This window comes from Salvelinus namaycush, chromosome 23 (genome assembly GCF_016432855.1).
Source record: "Salvelinus namaycush isolate Seneca chromosome 23, SaNama_1.0, whole genome shotgun sequence".
NCBI lineage: Eukaryota > Metazoa > Chordata > Actinopteri > Salmoniformes > Salmonidae > Salvelinus > Salvelinus namaycush.
Window position 1 is genome coordinate 42,294,745 of NC_052329.1, and position 21,910 is coordinate 42,316,654.

Below are 21,910 nucleotides of genomic sequence, written 5' to 3' on the forward strand. Positions count from 1 at the left end.
GGTTCGCTGCTTTTGTAATATGTATTTTAAGTTGAGATGGTGTTAGTTCATATTGTAAAATAAATCTCATTAGATGACACATACTTGTTTGATGAAGTTATAAAAAATATATTTAAAGTTTTGATTTTGCAAGAGAAATGCAGTTTAGTGGGCTGCATTAGCTGTTTCGCAAAAGTAATCCCTGAATCGAGAAAAGTGTTCAAGTGATTGAAAAAAAACGGTAAAATGTTGTCTGTGGTTGAACTGGCTTTTTTAAAACTGGCCTGATCAATGCCCAGTACCCCTAGGGCCTCTACAACTTTTCCCAGGTTGCGTAAAATACCAGACCAGATGGTGTAAGAACAGGGTTTTCTTGGAGTTTAGCTGGTCTGATGAAACTCTGATGGTCATGGAAAGTAAACTGAAGACATTTCTGTGGTTTTACTTTAATTGCCGTAATCCGACAACCGGTTTAGATAAGAGTGGATTCCAAAGATGGTCCAACCAACCCTGGCCTGACTAGTGACTCACTTTACTGCTTGTATATAAAGGACTGGTGCCTCTCCATACAGGGAGACAGACAGTAATGAGACTGAATCATACTAAGAGACAAGGACACAATCTCATAACAATAAACAGAGTAATATCTAATAAACTACTAATAGTTTATTTTGTTATTCGAGCTTAGGCTTCCAGCAGGACCATAGTTACTGTAACTCCAGCTTGTCTTAGGATCATACTACCTTGTCGTCTAGTTACTGGATCTCCAGTTTTTCGCCAAAATGAAGATGAGCATCAGAATGTCAGACAGCTCTATCGGTGTGCTCCTGGCCCTCCTGACCATCACCGAGGGTGAGTTTATATTATTATCTACTCTATTATTACTTTGACTCAATGCATTGACACCCTATGGACATGAATATAATTCATATGCGCAGTAAAATAAGTAAAGGTATCAAAATATAATATTATACATGTTGTTTTATTGAACCTTTAACCAGGCAAGTCAATTAAGAACAAATGGTAACACCAGACGTATTAAAATGATGTGAAGTGTTGGTTAAAATAAGATCAACCAAAGAGGATTTTATAGAACACACTTTGCATTAAACCTGGTTACATTGTTAACAATCTGAGTAAGATTATAGTCACTATTACATAGATTATTGAGTTGATCAGAGTTCGATGTCAACCAGTCTAGATTCAGGTCACCCTTAATCACAAATTCAGTGTGACATTTTATGATAGCAATTCAAAAATACAACCCAGAGAGCTAGCAATAGCAGATGGGGGTCTATAACAACAGCAGACAACTCAATTAAAGGATGCGCAAAGATTTATATTCAAAGCCAGATATTCAAATTGCTTGGGTTTGGAAATAGAAGTCAGAATGGTTGCCGAAAACATGCCTTGTATAGCAACACCACCACCCTTAAATTTGTGATCTGACTGAAAAACATTGTAACCATCACTGACAATGTTTTTGTCAGTGATAGATCTTTTGAGCCAGGTTTCAGAAAGCATAAATTCATGTAGGTCTGTGGTTTTTATCCTAATATTCACAAAATTGGAAGATGAATTCTTACATTTATGTGCAGAAACGTCAGACCATTCTGACTTTCTGATTCAGATTGGGTAGAAATGTAAGGACCTGGGTTAAATTGCCCATTTCCCGACAGTAAAAGCAGCAAAATAACGGCAAGTCTAGATTGGATTTTTACAGACAGTACTAAAACCATAGTCCAGAGGAACCAGAGTCTTTAACACAGCATATTTCAAAAGGTATATACAATCCAGAGACATGGTTAAGTACCGAAATAACAATCCAGACATGCAAGCGTGCGGTTTCTCTTATGTCGAATGGGAAAAACGCACAGAGTTCTCCAGTGCAATAGCGGGGCAAGCGTATGATTTATCCCAGGACACAACACAGAAAAATATGAAAAGTTATCTGCATTTAAGGGGCATCGGGCAAGAGTCAAGGGTAGACAATAGCAACAATAAGTGAAGAAATACCTTTTAGAGAGAATTTGTATTTCTGAATGTACAGTATGTGCGTATTTGAGTAACGGCTACATCTACCTATTTAAATATAACTTTCAATCAAGCTAATCACGGCTCCCAATTAAAAGTGTTGTAACTCACAAGTTTTTTTTTTTAAATTACAGTAACAAGCAAGGAATGAAACAAACAAGCATTAGATCACATTTCTAATTGTAGACCAGTCTATTGAATGAATAATGCTCACCTTTCAAACATACATCAGTTATCATGTAATTCATAAAAATCCAAATAACTTCACAGATCTTCATTGTAAAGGGTTTAAACACTTTTTCTCATGCTTGTTCAATGAACCATATACAATTAATGAACATGCACCTGTGGAACGGGTGGTAGGCAATTAAGGTCACAGTTGTGAAAACTTAGGACACGAAAGAGGCCTTTCTACTGACTCTGAAAAACACCAAAAGAAAGATGCCCAGGGTCGCCGCTCATCTCTGTGAACGTGCCTTAGGAATACTGCAAGGAGGATTGAGGACTGCAGATGTGGCCAGGGCAATAAATTATAATGTCTGTACTGTGAGACGCCTAAGACAGCGCTACAGGGAGACAGGACGGACAGCAGATCGTCCTCGCAGTGGCAGACCATGTGTAACAACACCTGCACAGGATTGGTACATCCGCACATCACACCTGTGGGACAGGTAAATGATGGCAACAACAACTGCCCGAGTTTCACCAGGAACGCACAATCCTTCCATCAGTGCTCAGACTGTCCGCAATAGGCTGCGAGAGGCTCATCCTGACATGACCCTCCAGCATGACAATGCTATCAGCCATACTGCTCGTTCTGTGCGTGATTTCCTGCAAGACAGGATTGTCAGTGTTCTGCCATGGCCAGCAAAGAGCCCGGATCTCAATCCCATTGAGCACATCTGGAACCTGTTGGATCGGAGGGTGAGGGCTAGGGCGATTCCCCACAGAAATGTCCAGGAACTTGCAGGTGCCTTGGTGGAAGAGTGGGGTAACATCTCACAGCAAGAACTGGCAAATCTGGTGCAGTCCATGAGGAGGAGATAGTTAATGCAGCTGGTGGCCACACCAGATACTGACTTACTTTTGATTTTGACCCCCCCCCCCCCCCCTTTGTTCAGTGATACATTATTCCATTTCTGTTAGTCACATGTCTGTGGAACTTGTTCCGTTTATGGAAAACGTTTATTGTTCCGTCTCAGTTGTTGACTCGTACTCAGTTGTTGACTCATCATGTTCATACAAATATTTGCACATGTTAAGTTTGCTGAAAATAAACCCAGTTGACAGTGAGAGGACGGTTCTTTTTTTGCTGAGTTTATTTTTGTATGATTTTTTATTTCACCTTTATTTAACCAGGTAGGCTAGTTGACAACAAGTTCTCATATGCACCTGTCACGACTCCGACCGAGGCAGGCTCTCCTTCCCGTTCGGGTGGCGCTCGGCGGTCGTCGTCACCGGCCTATTAGCTGCCACTGATCCTTTTCTCCCCCTCCTTATGTGTTTATTGATTACACCTGTTTTCATTTGTTGGTAATTAGTTGGGCTTATCAGTCAGCCGGCCCGCCCGGTTCTTTGTGCGGGATTATTAGTTGTTAAGCGTGGTGTCTGTTTTGTACTACGTGTCTACTGGACTGCTTTCATTCCCCCCGTGTCTGGGGTAGTTTTTGTGAGCACCCAGGGTATTAGAAGGGTGACTTTAGTTTCTCAGTGTTCATTGAAAGGGAACATTTGTTATTGCACCCTCTGCTTCCTGCGTTTGACTTCGCACTCCGACACCCAGTCCTTACAGCACCTGCGACCTGGCCAAGATAAAGCATAGCAATTCGACACATACAACAACACAGAGTTACACATGGAATCAACAAAACATTCAGTCAATAATACAGTAGAAAAAAGAAAACAAAAAGTCTATATACAGTGAGCGCAAATGAGGTAAGATAAGGGAGTTATAAGGCAATAAATAGGCCATGGTGGCGAAGTAATTACAATATAGCAATTAAACACTGGAATGGTAGATGTGCAGAAGATGAATGTGCAAGTAGAGATACTGGGGTGCAAATGAGCAAGATAAATAAATAAATACAGTATGGGGATGAGGTAGATGGGCTGTTTACAGATGGGCTATGTACAGGTGCAGTGATCTGTGAGCTGCTCTGACAGCTGGTGCTTAAAGCTAGTGAGGGAGGTAAGGGTCTCCAGCTTCAGAGATTTTTGCAGTTCGTTCCAGTCATTGGCAGCAGAGAACTGTAAGGAAAGGCGACCAAAGGAATAATTGGATTTGGGGGTGACCAGTGAGATATACTGTACCTGCTGGAGCGCGTGCTATGAGTGGGTGCTGCTATGGTGACCAGTGAGCTGAGATAAGGCGGGGCTTTACCTAGCAGAGACTTGTAGATAACCTGTAGCCAGTGGGTTTGGCGACGAGTATGAAGCGAGGGCCAACCAACAAGAGCGTACAGGTCGCAGTGGTGGGTAGTGTATGGGGCTTTGGTGACAAAACGGATGGCACTGTGATAGAATGCATCCAATATGTTGAGTAGAGTGTTGGGGGCTATTTTATAGATCGCCGAAGTTGAGGTTCGGTAGGATGTTCAGTTTTACAAGGGTATGTTTGGCAGCATGAGTGAAGGATGCTTTGTTGCGATATAGGAAGCCGATTCTAGATTTAATTTTGGATTGGAGATGCTTAATGTGAGTCTGGAAGGAGAGTTTACAGTCTAACCAGACACCTAGGTATTTGTATTTATCCACGTATTCTAAGTCAGAGCCGTCCAGAGTAGTGATGCTGGACGGGCGGGCAGGTGCGGGCAGGGATCGATTGAATAGCATGCATTTAGTTTGACTTGCATTTAAGAGCAGTTGGGAGGCCACGGAAGGAGAGTTGTATGGCATTGAAGCTCGTCTTGGGGTTTGTTAACACCGTGTCCAAAGAGGGGCCAGAGGTATACAGAATGGTTTCGTCTGCGTAGAGGTGGATCAGAGAATCACCAGCAGCAAGAGCGACTGTCACGACTTCCTCCGAAGTCGGTCCCTCTCCTTGTTTGGGCGACGTTCGGCGGTCGACGTCACCGGTCTTCTAGCCATCGCCGATCCACCTTTCATTTTCCATTTGTTTTGTCTTGTCTTCCCACACACCTGGTTTCAATTCCATCATTACACGTTGTGTATTTAACCCTCTGTTTCCCCCATGTCCTTGTCCGGAATTGTTTATTGTAGTGCTTGTGCACGTTATGCTGGTGTGTGACGGGTTTTACCCATTGATTTATTTGTACTGTTTACTGTGGTTTTATTTATTAAACTACGCCGTTGTAAATCAGGTTTGCTCTCCTGCGCCTGACTTCTCTACCGCCAGTACGCACACCTTACAGCGACATCATTAATATATACAGAGAAGAGAATCGGCTCGAGAATTAAACCCTGTGGCACCCCCATAGAGACTGCCAGAGGTCCGGACAACAGGCCCTCCGATTTGACATACTGAACTCTATCGGAGAAGTAGTTGGTAAACCAGGCGAGGCAATCATTTGAGAAACCAAGGCTGTCGAGTCTGCCAATAAGAATGTGGTGATTGACAGAGTCGAAAGCCTTGGCCAGGTCGATGAATACGGCTGCACAGTAATGTCTCTTATCGATGGCGGTTGTGATATCGTTTAGGACCTTGAGTGTGGCTGAGGTGCACCCATGACCAGCTCTGAAACCAGATTGCATAGCGGAGAAGGTACGGTGAGATTCGAAATGGTCCGTAATCTGTTTGTTAAGGGGAGAGGGTTCAGATTGTCTAGCCCGGCTGATTTGTAGGGGTCCAGATTTTGCAGCTCTTTCAGAATATCAGCTATCTGGATTTGGGTGAAGGAGAAATGGTGGGGGCTTGGGCGGGTTGCTGTGGAGGGTGCCGGGCAGTTGACTGGGGTAGGGGTAGCCAGGTGGAAAGCATGGCCAGCTGTAGAGAAATGCTTATTGAAATTCTCAATTATAGTGGATTTATCGGTGGTAACAGTTTCCTAGCCTCAGAGCAGTGGGCAGCTGGGAGGAGGTGCTCTTATTCTCCATGGACTTTACAGTGTCCCAGAACTTTGAGTTTGTAATACAGAATGCAAATTTCTGTTTGAAAAAGCTAGCCCTAGCTTTCCTAACTGCCTGTGTGTATTTGTTCCTAACTTCCCTGAAAAGTTGCATATCACGTTGGCTTTTCGATGCTAATGCAGAACGCCACAGGATGTTTTTGTGCTGGCAGACGGGTCTGGAGGACTATATCTATTCCTGGTTCTACATTTTTTGAATGGAGCATGCTTATTTAAGATGGTGAGGAAGGCACTTTTAAAGAATAACCAGGCATCCTCTACTGATGGGATGAGGTCAATTTATAATGGAAGTGTAATTCAAATCAAAGGTGAAACTGTGTGACTGTTTATTCAGCTCTTTAGGATTTGATTCAAGCCTTGTCTGTGTCACGCCCTGACCTTAGAGAGCCTTTTTATTTATCTATTTGGTTAGGTCAGGGTGTGATTTGGGTGGGCATTCTCGTTTTCTATTTCTTTGTTGGCCGGGTATGGTTCCCAATCAGAGGCAGCTGTCTGTCGTTATCTCTGATTGGGAATCATACTTAGGCAGCCTGTTTTTCCACCCTAGCTTGTGGGATGTTGTTTTTGCAGAGCAGCTGTATAGCCCTGCAGAACATAACGTTTGTTTTTTTCCTTTGTTGTTTTTTGTGATCATTCAAATAAAGTACGATGAACACTTCCCACGCTGCGCTTTGGTCTCATTCCGACGACGGACGTAACAGTCCGTTTCATTTGAACGGTGGGACGATTCTTTGAAAGCTGTCGCTTCCTAACATGTCAGTCCAATTGCCCAGCCCATGCATCTGCACGCTCGTTTTGCAAGCGGGGATGCTCGGTCCTTGCCAGGTGGGCAGAGTTAGCACTCGATTTCAAACTTAGGGAAACTCTGAATGCCCCACTCAGAACCTATGGCGATACTGGCTATTAGGGGTGGAATTGAAAACAAAACAACACAAACACATATGGCAAAGAGAAACATTGAAGGATAAAACTTTTGATAATTGATTTCAGCATATTTAGCAAACCGGGGCACCGGGTGAGCTAAACTAAATAGAAAGCATCCCTAGACTGCGGCATCCTGGGTGGAGCAATATGATTGACATGTTATAGGCAAGCGACAGCTTTAAAATGAAAGTCCCACCATTCAAATGGAACAGACATCGCCTGAATCAGCCTAAAGAGCTGAACAAACAGACAGTGTTACCTTTGATTTGACTTACACTCCAATGACATTACATGAGAGGTGTGCATTTCATTTGACTGTTGGGCTTTTCATGAGTTGAACCGTGGTCATGTGAATTAACTGTTAATGATTTGATGTGAAAGATGAATTTGTTCATGAAAGAGACTGGACTACAGTGTGTCGTTTGATTCGAAGCTTTTCAAGTTTCAAGTCTTTAATGTCACATGCACAAAAACAGTCATGCCTTTCTTTTTTGCTCTTTCCCAACAATATCAGTAGTACTGTAAAAACAAGTAAAGTAGAACAAATACACGAGAAACAGAAATAAGAAGAAAGTAAGTAAGCTACAGTGCATGATATTCAAGGTCAGTTCCAGGGTCAGTGCCAATACCGTATTTACAGTGGAGTGGGAGTGTTAGATATGTAAGGTGACTAGGCATCATGACATGTGATAAACAGAGTAGCAGTGGCGTATATTATGATTGTATGTGTGTATGTGCATGTGTGTAGAGTCAGTTTGAACGTGTGCGCGTGTTGTGTGTGTGTTGGAGTGTCAGTGTGAGTGAGCGTATGAGTGTGCGTACAGTCAGTGCAAAAATCAAATAGAAGGGTCAGTGCAGATAGTCTGTGTAGTCATGTTGTTGGCTATTTAGCAGTCTTATGGCTTGGTGATAGAAGCTGTTAGGAGCGGTGATAGAAGCTGTTCAGGAGCCTGTTGGTGTCAGACTTGTTGCTCTGGTACCGCTTGCCGTGAGGAAGCAGAGTTATCAGTCTAGGGCGTCGGTGTCTGGAGTCTTTAACGATTAAAAGCTTGCTTCTTTCATTCACATTTTTGTGACCTCCACCCCTCACACTCAATATGATGTAGTCTAAAACTGACCTCTGACCTTCTACAGGGATGACTCTAAGTGACTTGGGGTCAGACTTACGTTGTCGCTGCATCCAGATGGAGAGGCGTCGGATTGGTAAACTCATCGACAAGGTAGAGATGTTCCCTCCCAGCTCTCACTGCAAAGACACAGAGATCATGTGAGTTCAGACTACCGACTTAAATCATGCTAACCCTAAAATATGACTGTTATATATAAGTTGATATTGATATGGGTTTTAAATCATGTTGATATCAACTATGGCCATCTTATATGAATCATATTTAATTAAGTTAGTGCTGACAAAAATACGTTATGTTGACTATCTTAAATGATGCTTATAGTCGAGTTATAACACTAACACCGACTCTAAAATATGGTTATTATACAATGTTCACATTCAGATATTTACCTTAAATTATTCTATGCGAGTCCTTGCTTACTAACGTCCTATTTAATTTACAAAAGCTGATTTAGCTCTAGGTTGTGGTAATATTAGTTCTGTTTCTGACTGTACTGTGTGCCTGTCTTGCAGAGCCACTCTGAAGGGGAGCGGTAAGGAGATTTGTTTGGACGTCAGCGCTCCCTGGGTCAAGAAGATCATTGAGCAGATACTGGCCAAGCACAAGAGAAACTCATACAGCCCAAAGACCTGGAATAAACGAGCCAGGTAAAACAACAAAATGTTTGTCTGTCTACCTATCCACTCATTTGGAAAAGGGTCTACAGTATATGAATCATATACAGATGCTGGCAAATATATTGGCACCCTTGCACTTTTATTAAATTCCCTATTTCTTCTAAAATAAGTTGAAAACTGGGTCACCACACCTTGTTATTTGATCTCCAACATAAGAGAACCTATTTTATTTTTGTAAACTTAAGTTTACAATTTTTATTTAATAAAGACAAAATTATTGGCACCCCGGAGCAATTACTTGGTTACACAGACTTTGGCGCAGACAAATACTTCTTGGGTGCCCTCCACCAACTGCTGTTTTCAGATCTCGCCGAAGGATGTGATTCCGATCTAGACTCTTCGCTGGCCACCAGAACTATCAAGGCACAAGGCGAGACCCAGATGCAGACACAGGAGGCTTACAATGTTTATTAATCCAAAAAGGGGTAGGCAAGAGAATGGTCGTGTACAGGCAAAAGGTCAAAACCAGTTCAGAGTCCAATAGGTACCGAAGGGCAGGTAGATTCAAGGTCAGGGGGAAAAAACACGCTGGTTGACTTGACTAAACATACAAGACGAACTGGCACAGAGAGACAGGAAACACAGGTATAAATACACTGGGGAAAATAAGCGACACCTGGAGGGGGTGGAGACAATCACAGGGACAGGTGAAACAGATCAGGGCGTGACAAGAACAGTCCAGCATCGCTTCTTAACCATTCCTGGGTGCTTTTTGATGTGTGTTGTTTGGGGTCGTTCTCTAGCTGGAAGACCCACAACCTTCAATGGAGACACTGGCTTGAACATTGGACTAGAAAACACTTGATAATCTGCTTATTTTATGATGCTTTGCGCACATTCAATGCCCCCTGTACCAGACGCAGCAAAGCAATCCCACAGCATTATCAAACCTCCCCTCTCTTTGATTGCAGGGAGGGTGTTCTTTTCATTGAATGCTTGAATTTCTCGTCAGTAAACACTGATTTGTATCGCCAAAGAGCTCTAATTTTGTTTAACTGGTCCGCAGAACATTTCCCCCAGGATTTAGGCTTGTTAAGTGGGTTTTGAGAGGTTTATTCAGGCTTTCTGGTGCCTCCTTCAGTAGTGGGGTCTTCCTATGTTAACCAACAACCAAATGAAGCATTCAAAGAAAATAACACCTTCCCTACAATCAATTATAAGAAGGGTTCAATAATGCTGTGGGGTTGCTTTTCTGCCTCTGGTACTGAGAGCCTTTATTAATGTGTGAAATCATCAGATTATCAAGGTGTGTTGGAGTGCAATGCTACAATAAGAATGTGTGAAAATACAATAAGGTGTGGAGACAAAAAAAAACTTATTTTAAAAGAAATAGGGAATTAAAAAAGTGCAAAGGTGCCCATATATTTGTCCGCAACTGTAAGTAACATATACGTGGTATATGAAGGCCACAATCGTACACAGGCAGAATACAAGAACCAGATGTTTTATTTATGTTTTCACATTTCACATTAAAAATGTAATACAGATGCAGTCAAATATATTGGCACCCTTTCATGATTGACTATTTCTTCTAAAATTGATTTACAACAGCACAGGACCAAGAAAAAAATTGAAATTGAGATTTTTTTCACTTCAAATTCAGAAAATGGCCTGGGACTATGGATCGATCTCCATCCGCTCGTTAGACACCACTCGCCCAGTTTTGACTAAACTTGGGTGAATGATGCATCTTGCCATAGAGATCCGACATTTACAAAATTACAATGATTGGCCCAAGGCGGGAGCTCCAGTATAGTAATTAACTGAAAATTGTTAGTTACACACGATATTTCAATTGGCCCAAGGGGCATCATTCGTGGGGGACGACAACTTTACTGTTGCCTTGTTTAAAATTAGCTTGGAGGCAATGATTCTCGTTTATTGTGTAATTTATCTCACCTGTGGTGCCTACAGGTAAAAACAGCCTTCAGACAGTTTTGAAAATAAAAAAACATTCTGCTCCATTGCACTCCATTGTAAAGTACAATGGTGCCAATATATCTTACCACATCGGTGCATGTTTTTTTTTATAAGTAGACCATGATCATATAAGATCTATCCATCCATTCATCCAACCACCATACTTATGTAATAAAATATGCCTAAATATGTCTGTTTCTTACCCACAGCAAGAAGCCTTGAAACCCAGACTTCCATTGACTTGATCAATGCTATCAAGAGCTACTTCGCACACAGGGAGAGATTTCAGTGCTACTGCCTTTAAAATGGATGGACTGCATTTACATAGTACTTACCTAGTGCTGGAAGTTCTCACCTTTTCCACTACCAATGTGTAGCATCCTTTAAGTTGGTTAAGTTGTGTGACAGGACTCTCTTACACTGCATCTCGCCCGATGGGTGTCACGTTGCTGTATGTGGTTTGTCATTTGTTATGTTGCTGACTCACGTGCCCAGAAAGTAATTGCCCATCAGAGATAAATAACGTTTTTTGAGTAGAATACTGTTGAATCGAGTCTAGTGTTCAGAGTTGGGGTCACAGAATCTATCCTACTGACATCTACTGCATGTACAGTACCTACAACAGTGGCTGTTTCATTCAGAATTGAAAGAAGTAAATGATTTTGGATCTTGATATGTGTATTATGTTTAATCAAAAGACAAAGATATTGGTAAAGTAATGAAATACTTTTTGGTTGCAAACATTCACCAAGAAGACACATTCAAAAAGAGTGGTTTGTTTAAGAACGACCCCTCACTATGTGGTTGGCAATCAAGCGACCTGGATTCGATTCCCACCAGTTACAGAAGTAGCAAATATATACCTCACAGCAGAAGTTGCCTTTATGTTCCCTTTTTTGAAGTAGAAATACACAGAAAAATACTCCATGGCTCTGTCTCAAAATTGGCCTAAACTTTTCAACATATATTACCACAATATCACCCAAGAATATCTGTGTTTGACTTATTTGTCTGTTTCATATAATATTGGGTTACAATTTGGAAAACTATCACTTGAACAACATTTATTTGGCATAACAAATCCTTTCTACTCTATATTTTTTCAACTTAAATGTATGTTTCCAACATACTCATATCTAATTCAATTTTTCGCCGCTGGCCAAAATGTGGCGTTAAGTCATCGTTTCCTGATCTGCTTTTTCTTTCAGAATACAGAAAATGTAGAAATACTTGCACTGTACTTGAGTGAAGAAAATATACAACATTAAGGCTGCTTTTCTTTGTTTCTTAGGATTCACTATTCTCAAACATTAAATCAAATCAAAATCAAATCAAGTTTATTTTATATAGCCCTTCGTACATCAGCTAATATCTCGAAGTGCTGTACAGAAACCCAGCCTAAAACCCCAAACAGCAAGCAATGCAGGTGTAGAAGCACGGTGGCTAGGAAAAAATCCAAATTGAATGAATGTATTCAATGCTCTCCCTCCACTCTTCAATGTCAATTTTCTCATCTTACAATCAATATCCTAATTGTTTTTATATTGATAGAACAATTGAACCTTGTGTGTAGCTTACTGTTTTATAAAAGTATTTCTGGGTTAGCTATTGTACTTGTCTTTTGCCCTTTTTTCCTGCAATATGAACCAAAGTTGCATTGTGTACATCTCTAACACAAGTTAGTGTAGATTAGGATAATTGTATTCCCTATATTAAAACAATGTGCAGGTTTACACCTTTTGCTTTTGACTGATCCTCCAAAGCTGACACACTATCACAACTATCACACACTATCACACAAGAGAATGCCAAGAGTGTGCAAAGCTGTCACAAAGGCAAAGGGTGGCTACTTTGAAGAATCTAAAATATTACATATATTTAGATTTGTTTAACACTTTTTTTGGTTACTACATGATTCCATATGTGTTATTTCATAGTTTTGATGTCTTCACTATTATTCTACAATGTAGAAAATAGTAAAAATATAGAAAAACCCTTGAATGAGTTGTGTCCAAATTTTTGATTGGTACTGTATATATTTGCATATATATCACAATATAGATCAATACATGGTTTCATTTTCCAATAATTCATTAATTTAGTAACACCATCCTCATAAGTTATAATATTAAGACACTGCACCGTAAACCTACTGCCTATCAATAGGCTAATGACGCCATCTACTGGCAAATGTTGCATTGAAATTGTGCAGTAATGCAACAACACCAATGAATAACAGATTACTTGCTGGCATGGCCCTTTCTGTTTATGTAGGCATCCCCTGACGGTAATCTGGGTGCCATCTATACACCCAATCACCCCAAGGAACCTCGCCTTTCTCTCAAATGCGGCCTCTACCACTGGCAGCTGCTCAATAGAAGGCCACTTCACATAGTCAGATACCAACTAGGTATGGTCTGTGACCACTTGAATGAAGTGAAAGATGAAACAGTCCGCCACTCCCCTGAAACTTTCCTGGTTGGCCATCAGCCACAGGGAGGCCAATACCCTATTTTCAATGGGTCCACCTCTATGAGGAACTGGAGGAGCCAAGTCCTCACACACTATCTGGAACAAAGAAAATTAAGAATAATTTAGCTCTGTCTTTCAGCTGAGAACACTCAGTCTTAAGCTTCCAACTCCAGTCAGTGTGCAACAGCCAGCTCATGTTTACAAACATCTGCACAGGGATTGCTGGTTCTGTGCACAATTCCAGAGTGTACAGGACCATCGACCTCAAGGCCCAATACCATCTCCCCGGGGATTCTGCGTACCCCCTGAGTGTGGACTTAATTGTCCCAATCAGAAACAACGGCCACCTTGAAGATGAGTAAAGCATTTCAACCAGGTCCACAGTTCAACAGGTGGACACATTGAGAGGGCGTTTGGGCTACTCAAGTGGAGGAGCCTGCAGCACTTGGACATGTTCCTCCTAAACAAAGTACCCTATGTGATTGCCAGTGCATGTGTTCTCCACAACTTGGTCCTGATCCTTGAAGGGATCACAGAGGAAATACCAGTGGAGGCCCCCATTGACCCCTTCCCTGACCATGCACTAGACCCCCAATGGCAGCTGTTCAACAGGCAGCAATGCTGAAGAGGGACAACCTGAGCTACAATACACATCTAAAAATCAAAAACACATATAATACTCAACCGCACACATTAGTGGTACATAACCACATTTAATCAATAATATATTGGAAAACATTACAAAAATGTTTATGTGCACACCCAAGGTAACAAAGCCAGTTATTTAAGTTTCCATTTGAACAAAACATGTTCCAAAACAATTAGTTATGAACGATTTCAGTTAAACATACGATCAAGAAAAATCTCAGGAGAATTAATTATTTGTGTACAATTAACCAATCACAATAGACATGACAATTAGTTATTACAGAATTCAGTTAAACATACAATCAAGGAAAATCTCAGGAGAATGAATTATTAGTGTACAATAAATAACTCGATTTAGGCTACTGTTCTTCGAAATTCTGTATTGCAGTGGTGAACTGTTTAAGAATATCATTCCTCTCACTCTGTGCTTGAAGTATTTGTTTCTGAAGTGCGAGGATATTGTCCAGTTTTGCCTCAATGGCAATGGTCTTCTTTTGGGGTTGAGTGTGGGGAGTGGTGTTTTTTATTTTTTATTTTACCTGTGTTGTAGTAGAGGGAGATGGTATCAGTGTTGGCGTGCTCTGTGTGGGGTGTCTGTGGATGTGCTGGGTTTAGTGACAGTGTAACTAGTATTGTATGCTGTATGTTGTGTATGTATGTAGTGATGTTTTGGTGGGTGTGGGTTGTAGTGTGAGTGTTGTGGGTGACAGTGTGAGGGTTACGTGTCGGAAAATATGATATAATGACTGCGGGGGTCACCGCAGGATCACCAAAGAGGACCACCTCCATGATGGTGTAGAACTCCCACTTCCTTCTCCCCTGCCCCGTCTTCTAATGCCCATCAATGATTACCTTGTACCTGTGTGACACACAATTTGGCATCATGGGTGAACATGAACAATAGTTACATGACACTAAGCAGCAGCAGCTGCTCTCTCTCTCTTTCAGTGTGTGTGTGCGTGCGTGCGTGTGTAAGTAAGTAATTTAAATAGTGAGCGAACAAGCCAACAATAGGAAAGAAAGAGGAGAAAGGAAAGAGGAGAAAGACAAAGAGAGATTGATGATACATAGCAACACACATTTGTGCTTCAGACTCCTCCACTTCGCATCGCATGTCTCCCAGGTTGCAGTATAACTTCTCTCTTGCAGCATTCAAGCTACAATTTCCCAAGCATCTCTCTTCTTGATCACGTGGCTCTCAAATTTGTCTTTACAATTTCTCTATGTATCGCTCAGCAGCATTACAGATGAGTAGTGTTAGGATTTATGTTTATGCACTATAGCCGGGTAGCATATAGGTTGAAAATGAATATTGTTTTGTTACACACACACACACGATACAGAGGGGTGTGTGTGTGTAGGTGTGTAAGGACTGACCACCACAGGCCATAAAAGCAGGGAGGGGTGCATCACTCTGGGCCAACCAGGATGGTGAAGAGACTGTTCAGTACCATATTAGGAATTGTTTGAGTGAAGAATCGAGGGGGACACAGGATGGAGTTGCTCTACCCAACAACCAGATGTGGAGAAGGAAAACGCCAAGGGGCTTGGACAAGTTCGGGGGCCCACAAAGGAGGAGCAAGAGTATTAACCATGCTAAACCTCTACTATGATAGGCCAACTGGACAAGTTGAGAATAAAATTGTCATAGTATAAAAACTACTATTTGAGTACATTCCACAGTTCTCTGATCTACCCTGCGCGGAGATACAGTGAACCCGTATATACGAAAATTGCATTTACCATTTATCGTTTGAGTTTAATTAAAATACTTAAAATATATTCGGTGACTATGAATCACATTTTGTCCTGATGCCAGATTTGAACTGACGCAAATCTCTTTCAGTAGGTCTAGTTAAATCTTAAAATAGAACAAAACAAATGTAATTAGATAACAGTTCGCCTAGCTAGGTTAGCTAACGTTAGCCAGCTAAGCTAGCTATCTAGCTAGTAAGACGAGGCTGCTAAAGTTTATAGTTGGCTAATGTAGCTAGCTTGGCTAATGTAGCTAGCTAGTTTCTCTGCTAAATATGAAAAAAAGTAAATTGAGCAACACAATAAAATGCATCATAACTAACAACATGCAAGATTTGCTAGCGTTTAATTACAAGTTAATTGACAAATAGTGCCTTTGCTCACCTATAGCGCTTCTGCTGTTCTCCATCTTCAAAATGTTTGTTCGCCACACACAACCTTTTCAAACAGTTAGCTAATATTGGCGAACGTTCACAGCCAACAGCAAGCTAACAGAGTTTCTTTTGTATATGTTAGCTAGTGTTCGTGAACGTTTTCCCTTGTTTAATCTACCTCTGGTGAGTGGAATCTCTCAACAATTAATAATAATAATAATAACTTATATAGCGCTTTCAAAGAAATTATTGACATTAAATCAAAACAAATGTTTTATTTCTCCCCCCCAAAATTGTAATTTTTATTTAACTAGGCAAGTAATTTAAGAACAAATTCTTATTTACAATGACAGCCTACCCCGGCCAAACCCGGGCCAATTGTGTGCCGCCCAATGGTACTCCCAATCATGTGATCCAGACTGGATACGAACCATAGTGATGCCTCTTGCACTGAGATGCAGTGCCTTAGACCGCTGCCCCACTCGGGAGCCCAATACAACATGTGCCGAATACAACAGACCTTACCGTGAAATGCTTACTTATGAGCCCTTAATCAACAATGAAGAGTTTTTAAAAAGTAAGAAAATGTGCTTGATAAATTAAAGGAAAAATAGTAACACAATAAAATAACTATAACAAGGCTTTATACAGGGGGTACCAGTACCGAGTCAATGTGCAGGGATACGGGTTAGTTAAGGTAATTGAGGTAATATGTACATGCAAACTCAGCAAAAAAAGAAATGTCCCTTTTTCAGGACCCTGTCTTTCAAAGATAAATCGTAAAAATCCAAATAACTTCATAGATCTTCATTGTAAAGGGTTTCCCATGCTTGTTCAATGAACCATAAACAATTAATGAACATGCACCTGTGGAACGGTCATTAAGACACTAACAGCTTACAGACGGTAGGCAATTAAGGTCACAGTTATGAAAACTTAGGACACAAAAGAGGCCTTTCTACTGACTCTGAAAACACCAAAATAAAGATGCCCAGGGTCCCTGCTCATCTGCGTGAACGTGCCTTAGGCATGCTGCAAGGAGGCATGAGGACTGCAGATGTGGCAAGGGCAATAAATTGCAATGTCCATACTGTGAGACGCCTAAAACAGTGCTAGACAGGATGGACAGTTGATCATCCTTGCAGTGGCAGACCACGTGTAACAACACCTGCACAGGATCGGTACATCTGACCATCACACCTGTGGGACAGGTACAGGATGGCAACAACAACTGCCCGAGTTTCACCAGGAACGCACAATCCCTTCATCAGTCCTCAGACTGTCCGCAATTAGACTGAGAGAGGCTGGACTGAGGGCTTGTATCAATCAATCAATCAAGTTTATTTTATATAGCCCTTCGTACATCAGCTAATATCTCGAAGTGCTGTACAGAAACGAGTAGGCCTGTTGTAGGCCTGTTGTAAGGCATGTCCTCACCAGACATCACCGGCAACAATGTCGCCGGTGCACAAACCCACCGTCGCTGGACCAGACAGGACTGGCAAAAAGTGCTCTTCACTGACGAGTCGCGGTTTTGTCTCACAAGGGGTGATGGTTGGATGGTTCGCGTTTATCATTGAAGGAATGAGCGTTACACTGAGGCCTGTACTCTGGAGCAGGATCGATTTGGAGGTGGAGGGTCCGTCATGGTCTGGGGCAGTGTGTCACAGCATCATCGGACTGAGCTTGTTGTCATTGCAGGCACTCTCAATGCTGTGCGTTACTGGGAAGACATCCTTCTCCCTCATGTGGTACCCTTCCTGCAGGCTCATCCTGACATGACCCTCCAGCATGACAATGCGACCAGCCATACTGCTCGTTCTTTGAGTGATTTCCTGCAAGACAGGAATGTCAGTGTTCTGCCATGGCCAGCGAAGAGCCCGGATCTCAATCCCATTGAGCACATCTGGGACCTGTTGGATCGAAGGGTGAGGGCTAGGGCCATTCCCCCCCACTTGCAGGTGCCTTGGTAGAAGAGGGAGGTAACATCTCACAGCAAGAACTGGCAAATCTGGTGCAGTCCATGATGAGGAGATGCACTGCAGTACTTAATGCAGCTGGTGGCCATACCAGAAACTGACTGTTACTTTTGATTTTGACCCCCTCTTGGTTCAGGGACACATTATTCCATTTCTGTTAGTCACATGTCTGTGGAACTTGTTCAGTTTATGTTTCAGTTGTTGAATCTTGTTATGTTCATACAAATATTTACACATGTTAAGTTTGCTGAAATTAACGCAGTTGACAGGGAGAGGACGTTTCTTTTTTGCTGAGTTTAGGTAGGGGTAAAGTGACCATCCATAGATAATAAACAGAGAGTAGCAGAAGGAATGTGAATGTATGTGTGTGTGTGTACAGTTGTGGCCAAAAGTTTTGAGAATGACACAACTATTAATTTCCACAAAGTTTGCTGCTTCGGTGTCTTCAGATATTTTTGTCAGATGTTACTATGGAATACTGAAGTATAATTACAAGCATTTCATAAGTGTCAAAGGCTTTTATTGACAATTACATGAAGTTGATGCAAAGAGTCAATATTTGCAGTGTTGACCCTTCTTTTTCATGACCTCTGCAATCTGCCCTGGCATGCTGTCAATTAACTTCTGGGCCATATCCTGACTGATGGAAGCCCATTATTGCATAATCAATGCTTGGAGTTTGTCAGAATTTGTGTGGTTTTGTTTGTCCACCCGCCTCTTGAGGATTGACCACAAACTCTCAATGAGATTAAGGTCTGGGGAGTTTCCTGGCCATGGACCCAAAATATCGAAATCCCAAAATTCCCCGAGCCACTTAGTTATCACTTTTGCCTTATGGCAAGGTGCTCCATCATGCTGGAAAAGGCATTGTTCGTCACCAAACTGTTCCTGGATGGTTGGGAGAAGTTGCTCTCGGAGGATGTGTTGGTACCATTCTTTATTCATGGCTGTGTTCTTAGGCAAAATTGTGAGTGAGCCCACTCCCTTGGCTGAGAAGAAACCCCACACATGAATGGTCTCAGGATGCTTTACTGTTGGCATGACACAGGACTGATGATAGCGCTCACCTTGTCTTCTCTGGACAAGCTTTTTTCTGGATGCCCCAAACAATCGGAAAGGGGAATCATCAGAGAAAATGACTTTAGCCCAGTCCTCAACAGTCCAATCCCTGTACCTTTTTCAGAATATAAGTCTGTCCCTGATGTTTTTCCTGGAGGGAAGTGGATTCTTTGCTGCCCTTCTTGACACCAGGCCATCCTCCAAAAGTCTTCGCCTCACTGTGCGTGCAGATGCACTCACACCTGCCTGCTGCCATTCCTGAGCAAGCTCTGTACTAGTGGTGCTCCAATCCTGCTGAATCAACTTTAGGAAACGGTCCTGGCGCTTGCTGGACTTTCTTGGGCGCCCTGAAGCCTTCTTCACAACAATTGAACCGCTCTCCTTGAAGTTCTTGATGATCCAATAAATGGTTGATTTAGGTGCAATCTTACTGGCAGCAATATCCTTGCCTGTGAAGCCCTTTTTGTGCAAAGCAATGATGACGGCACGTGATTCCTTGCCGGTAACCGTGGTTGACAGAGGAAGAACAATGATTCCAAGCACCACCCTCCTTTTGAAGCTTCCAGTCTGTTATTCGAACTCAATCAGCATGACAGTGATCTCCAGCCTTGTCCTCATCAACACTCACACCTGTGTTAACGAGAGAATCACTGACATGATGTCAGCTGGTCCTTTTGTGGCAGGGCTGAAATGCAGTGGAAATGTTTTTGGGGGATTCAGTTCATTTGCATGGCAAAGAGGAACTTTGCAATTAATTGCAATTCATCTGATCACTCTTCATAACATTCTGGAGTATATGCAATTTGCAATCATACAAACTGAGGCAGCAGACTTTGAAAATTAATATTTGTGTCATTCTCAAAACCTTTGGCCACGACTGTATGTGTTTTCTTAACACAGGCAGAAAAGAAAACCAACAGTATTACAGTCCTCCAGGCTTGGATATCTCTAGTCTACCACATGTAAATATGGCTCTTGCTCAGTACCAGGTGATGGTCGAGGATATTCGGTTCAGGTTGCAACAGTCCTGGACAGGAAATTGTCCAAAACTGGAAGCACACTGTTTGAAAGAGAGCAACCCAGATGTACGTATTTGCTGACCTGTGACCCACTGACACTGCCCCCGGTTAGAGGGGTATAAGGCAGCCCAAGAGTAAACACACCCAGGGAATTGATTTACACACACTGACGAAGAGCAACATGGAGATGGTTCTGGAAAGGTATAGAGACAGAGAGATAATAAATATGCTATACAGGAGATAAATACACTGGCCTGAATAGATATAAGCAGGTGCGCAACTTTTTAGAAATGGACATAACTGCCATTGTTTGGGGGCATCTAAAGCTAATTTCATCCATTTCTACACAATCTAATATGAACCATGGCCCTTCTAAACGTCTCTATTTAGAATGACAAAAAGTAAGCAAAAATGCCCACAGTCATCAAGCTACGTAAGAGATCATTATTAAATATGTTTAGGTGATTTATAAGACTGAACTATATTTTTGTTCAGTGTAATTCATATCATAGTCCTACTGTAGAGTCCTATTGTAGAGCTCTTTTTACTTGTACACAATATAGCTGGGTCACCCTGTCATACCCTTAGGGGTCCACAGCCCTGCAGTGCCCCAACCCACTCAGCTTCAGGATCTTAGTGAAACATTCATTATTGGTTTCAGGTGTGTTAGGCCAAGGCCAGAGTGACAACCAACAGTACGGCAGACCCACAGGGCTAGGGCTTTCCTAAATAGGTAGACGTGGGCATGTTTTCTACACTAACTCCTTTTGTCATACAGTTTTCCATATAAGGCATCCAGAGCAGAGGAAGGTTTTACAGTATACCCTTAATCTTGTAGTAAATATGATCTAGTGATACATAACTTGACATTTCTTCCATCCATTGTGGGAAGATAACCAACTTTCCCAATTAATGGCATTCCATTTCTTTGCCGCTATAAATGCTAGGTTAAACAGTTTCTTCTGATAACAGTCTCCAGTATCAACATTTCCAAGCAAACAGAAACAGGGAGAAGAAAGAATCTGTAGACATGCTGAGATAATCTCTTTGCCAGAATTCCGCCAGCTTTCACAAGATCATAACTTATGCAAATATGTCCCCTTTTATGTTTTACACCTCCAGCAGAAGAATAACATTGCTGAGTGCATGATATCCAGTTTCACTGACATATAGTACGTTCTATGGATGGTCTTAAACTGCAGTAATTTATGTCTGAGATGATATGAACATGACTGGGAATATATAACATATCTGTATCCATTCACCATCTTCAATAGCGTCTCCCAGGTCTTCCTCACATTTATGTTTTACATGTTTTTTGTCATCCGGAAAAAGCCTCTATCAACCAGTTTGTAAATCAGCTTTAAAGGTGTCCGACTGCCTTAAAATAGTTTCAATCTTTGAAACTTCTTGTTTGTCCAGTGTTTGCTGCACAGAGAGAATAAAGTGTTGTACTGGCAAAAGTTCACCTCTGCGCTCTCACAGACTGGCATCCCTGGCTGTCAGACCCAGATGATGCCCCTGTCACCATCGGATCCTGCTCAGATGAGGCATAACAAAGAATTACCTTGGTGTACATTTATACATTATATTATCCATGGATAGAATCAATGGTTCAATAATTGAAATTACCATTATTTCCGGATCCCAGACTGTAGTCTATCCATCAACTCATGATGAAATGTTGTATCCATTCATTGATTGTTATAATATACTGCAAAATTCACTTGACCTCCATAGACTGGTCTTCCCTGGCTGTCTGACCCTGCAGGGACACCTGTCACCATCTGATCCTGCTAAGACATGACGAGCATAGTGTTGTGTACTGACTGTGCACCATGACAGTCAAGCCTGT

At 41.8% G+C, this 21,910-nt stretch overlaps 1 protein-coding gene across 1 annotated transcript; it reads left to right on the forward strand.

Moving 5' to 3' along the window:
- Positions 1 to 673: 673 nt before the first annotated feature.
- Positions 674 to 12,589, forward strand: LOC120018444 (interleukin-8-like). Its single transcript, XM_038961648.1, has 4 exons — positions 674 to 831; positions 8,157 to 8,289; positions 8,665 to 8,799; positions 10,959 to 12,589. The coding sequence occupies exons 1-4, from the start codon at positions 762 to 764 to the stop codon at positions 10,969 to 10,971; spliced, it is 351 nt and encodes a 116-aa protein (XP_038817576.1). The 5' UTR covers positions 674 to 761; the 3' UTR covers positions 10,972 to 12,589.
- The last annotated feature ends 9,321 nt before the right edge of the window (positions 12,590 to 21,910 follow it).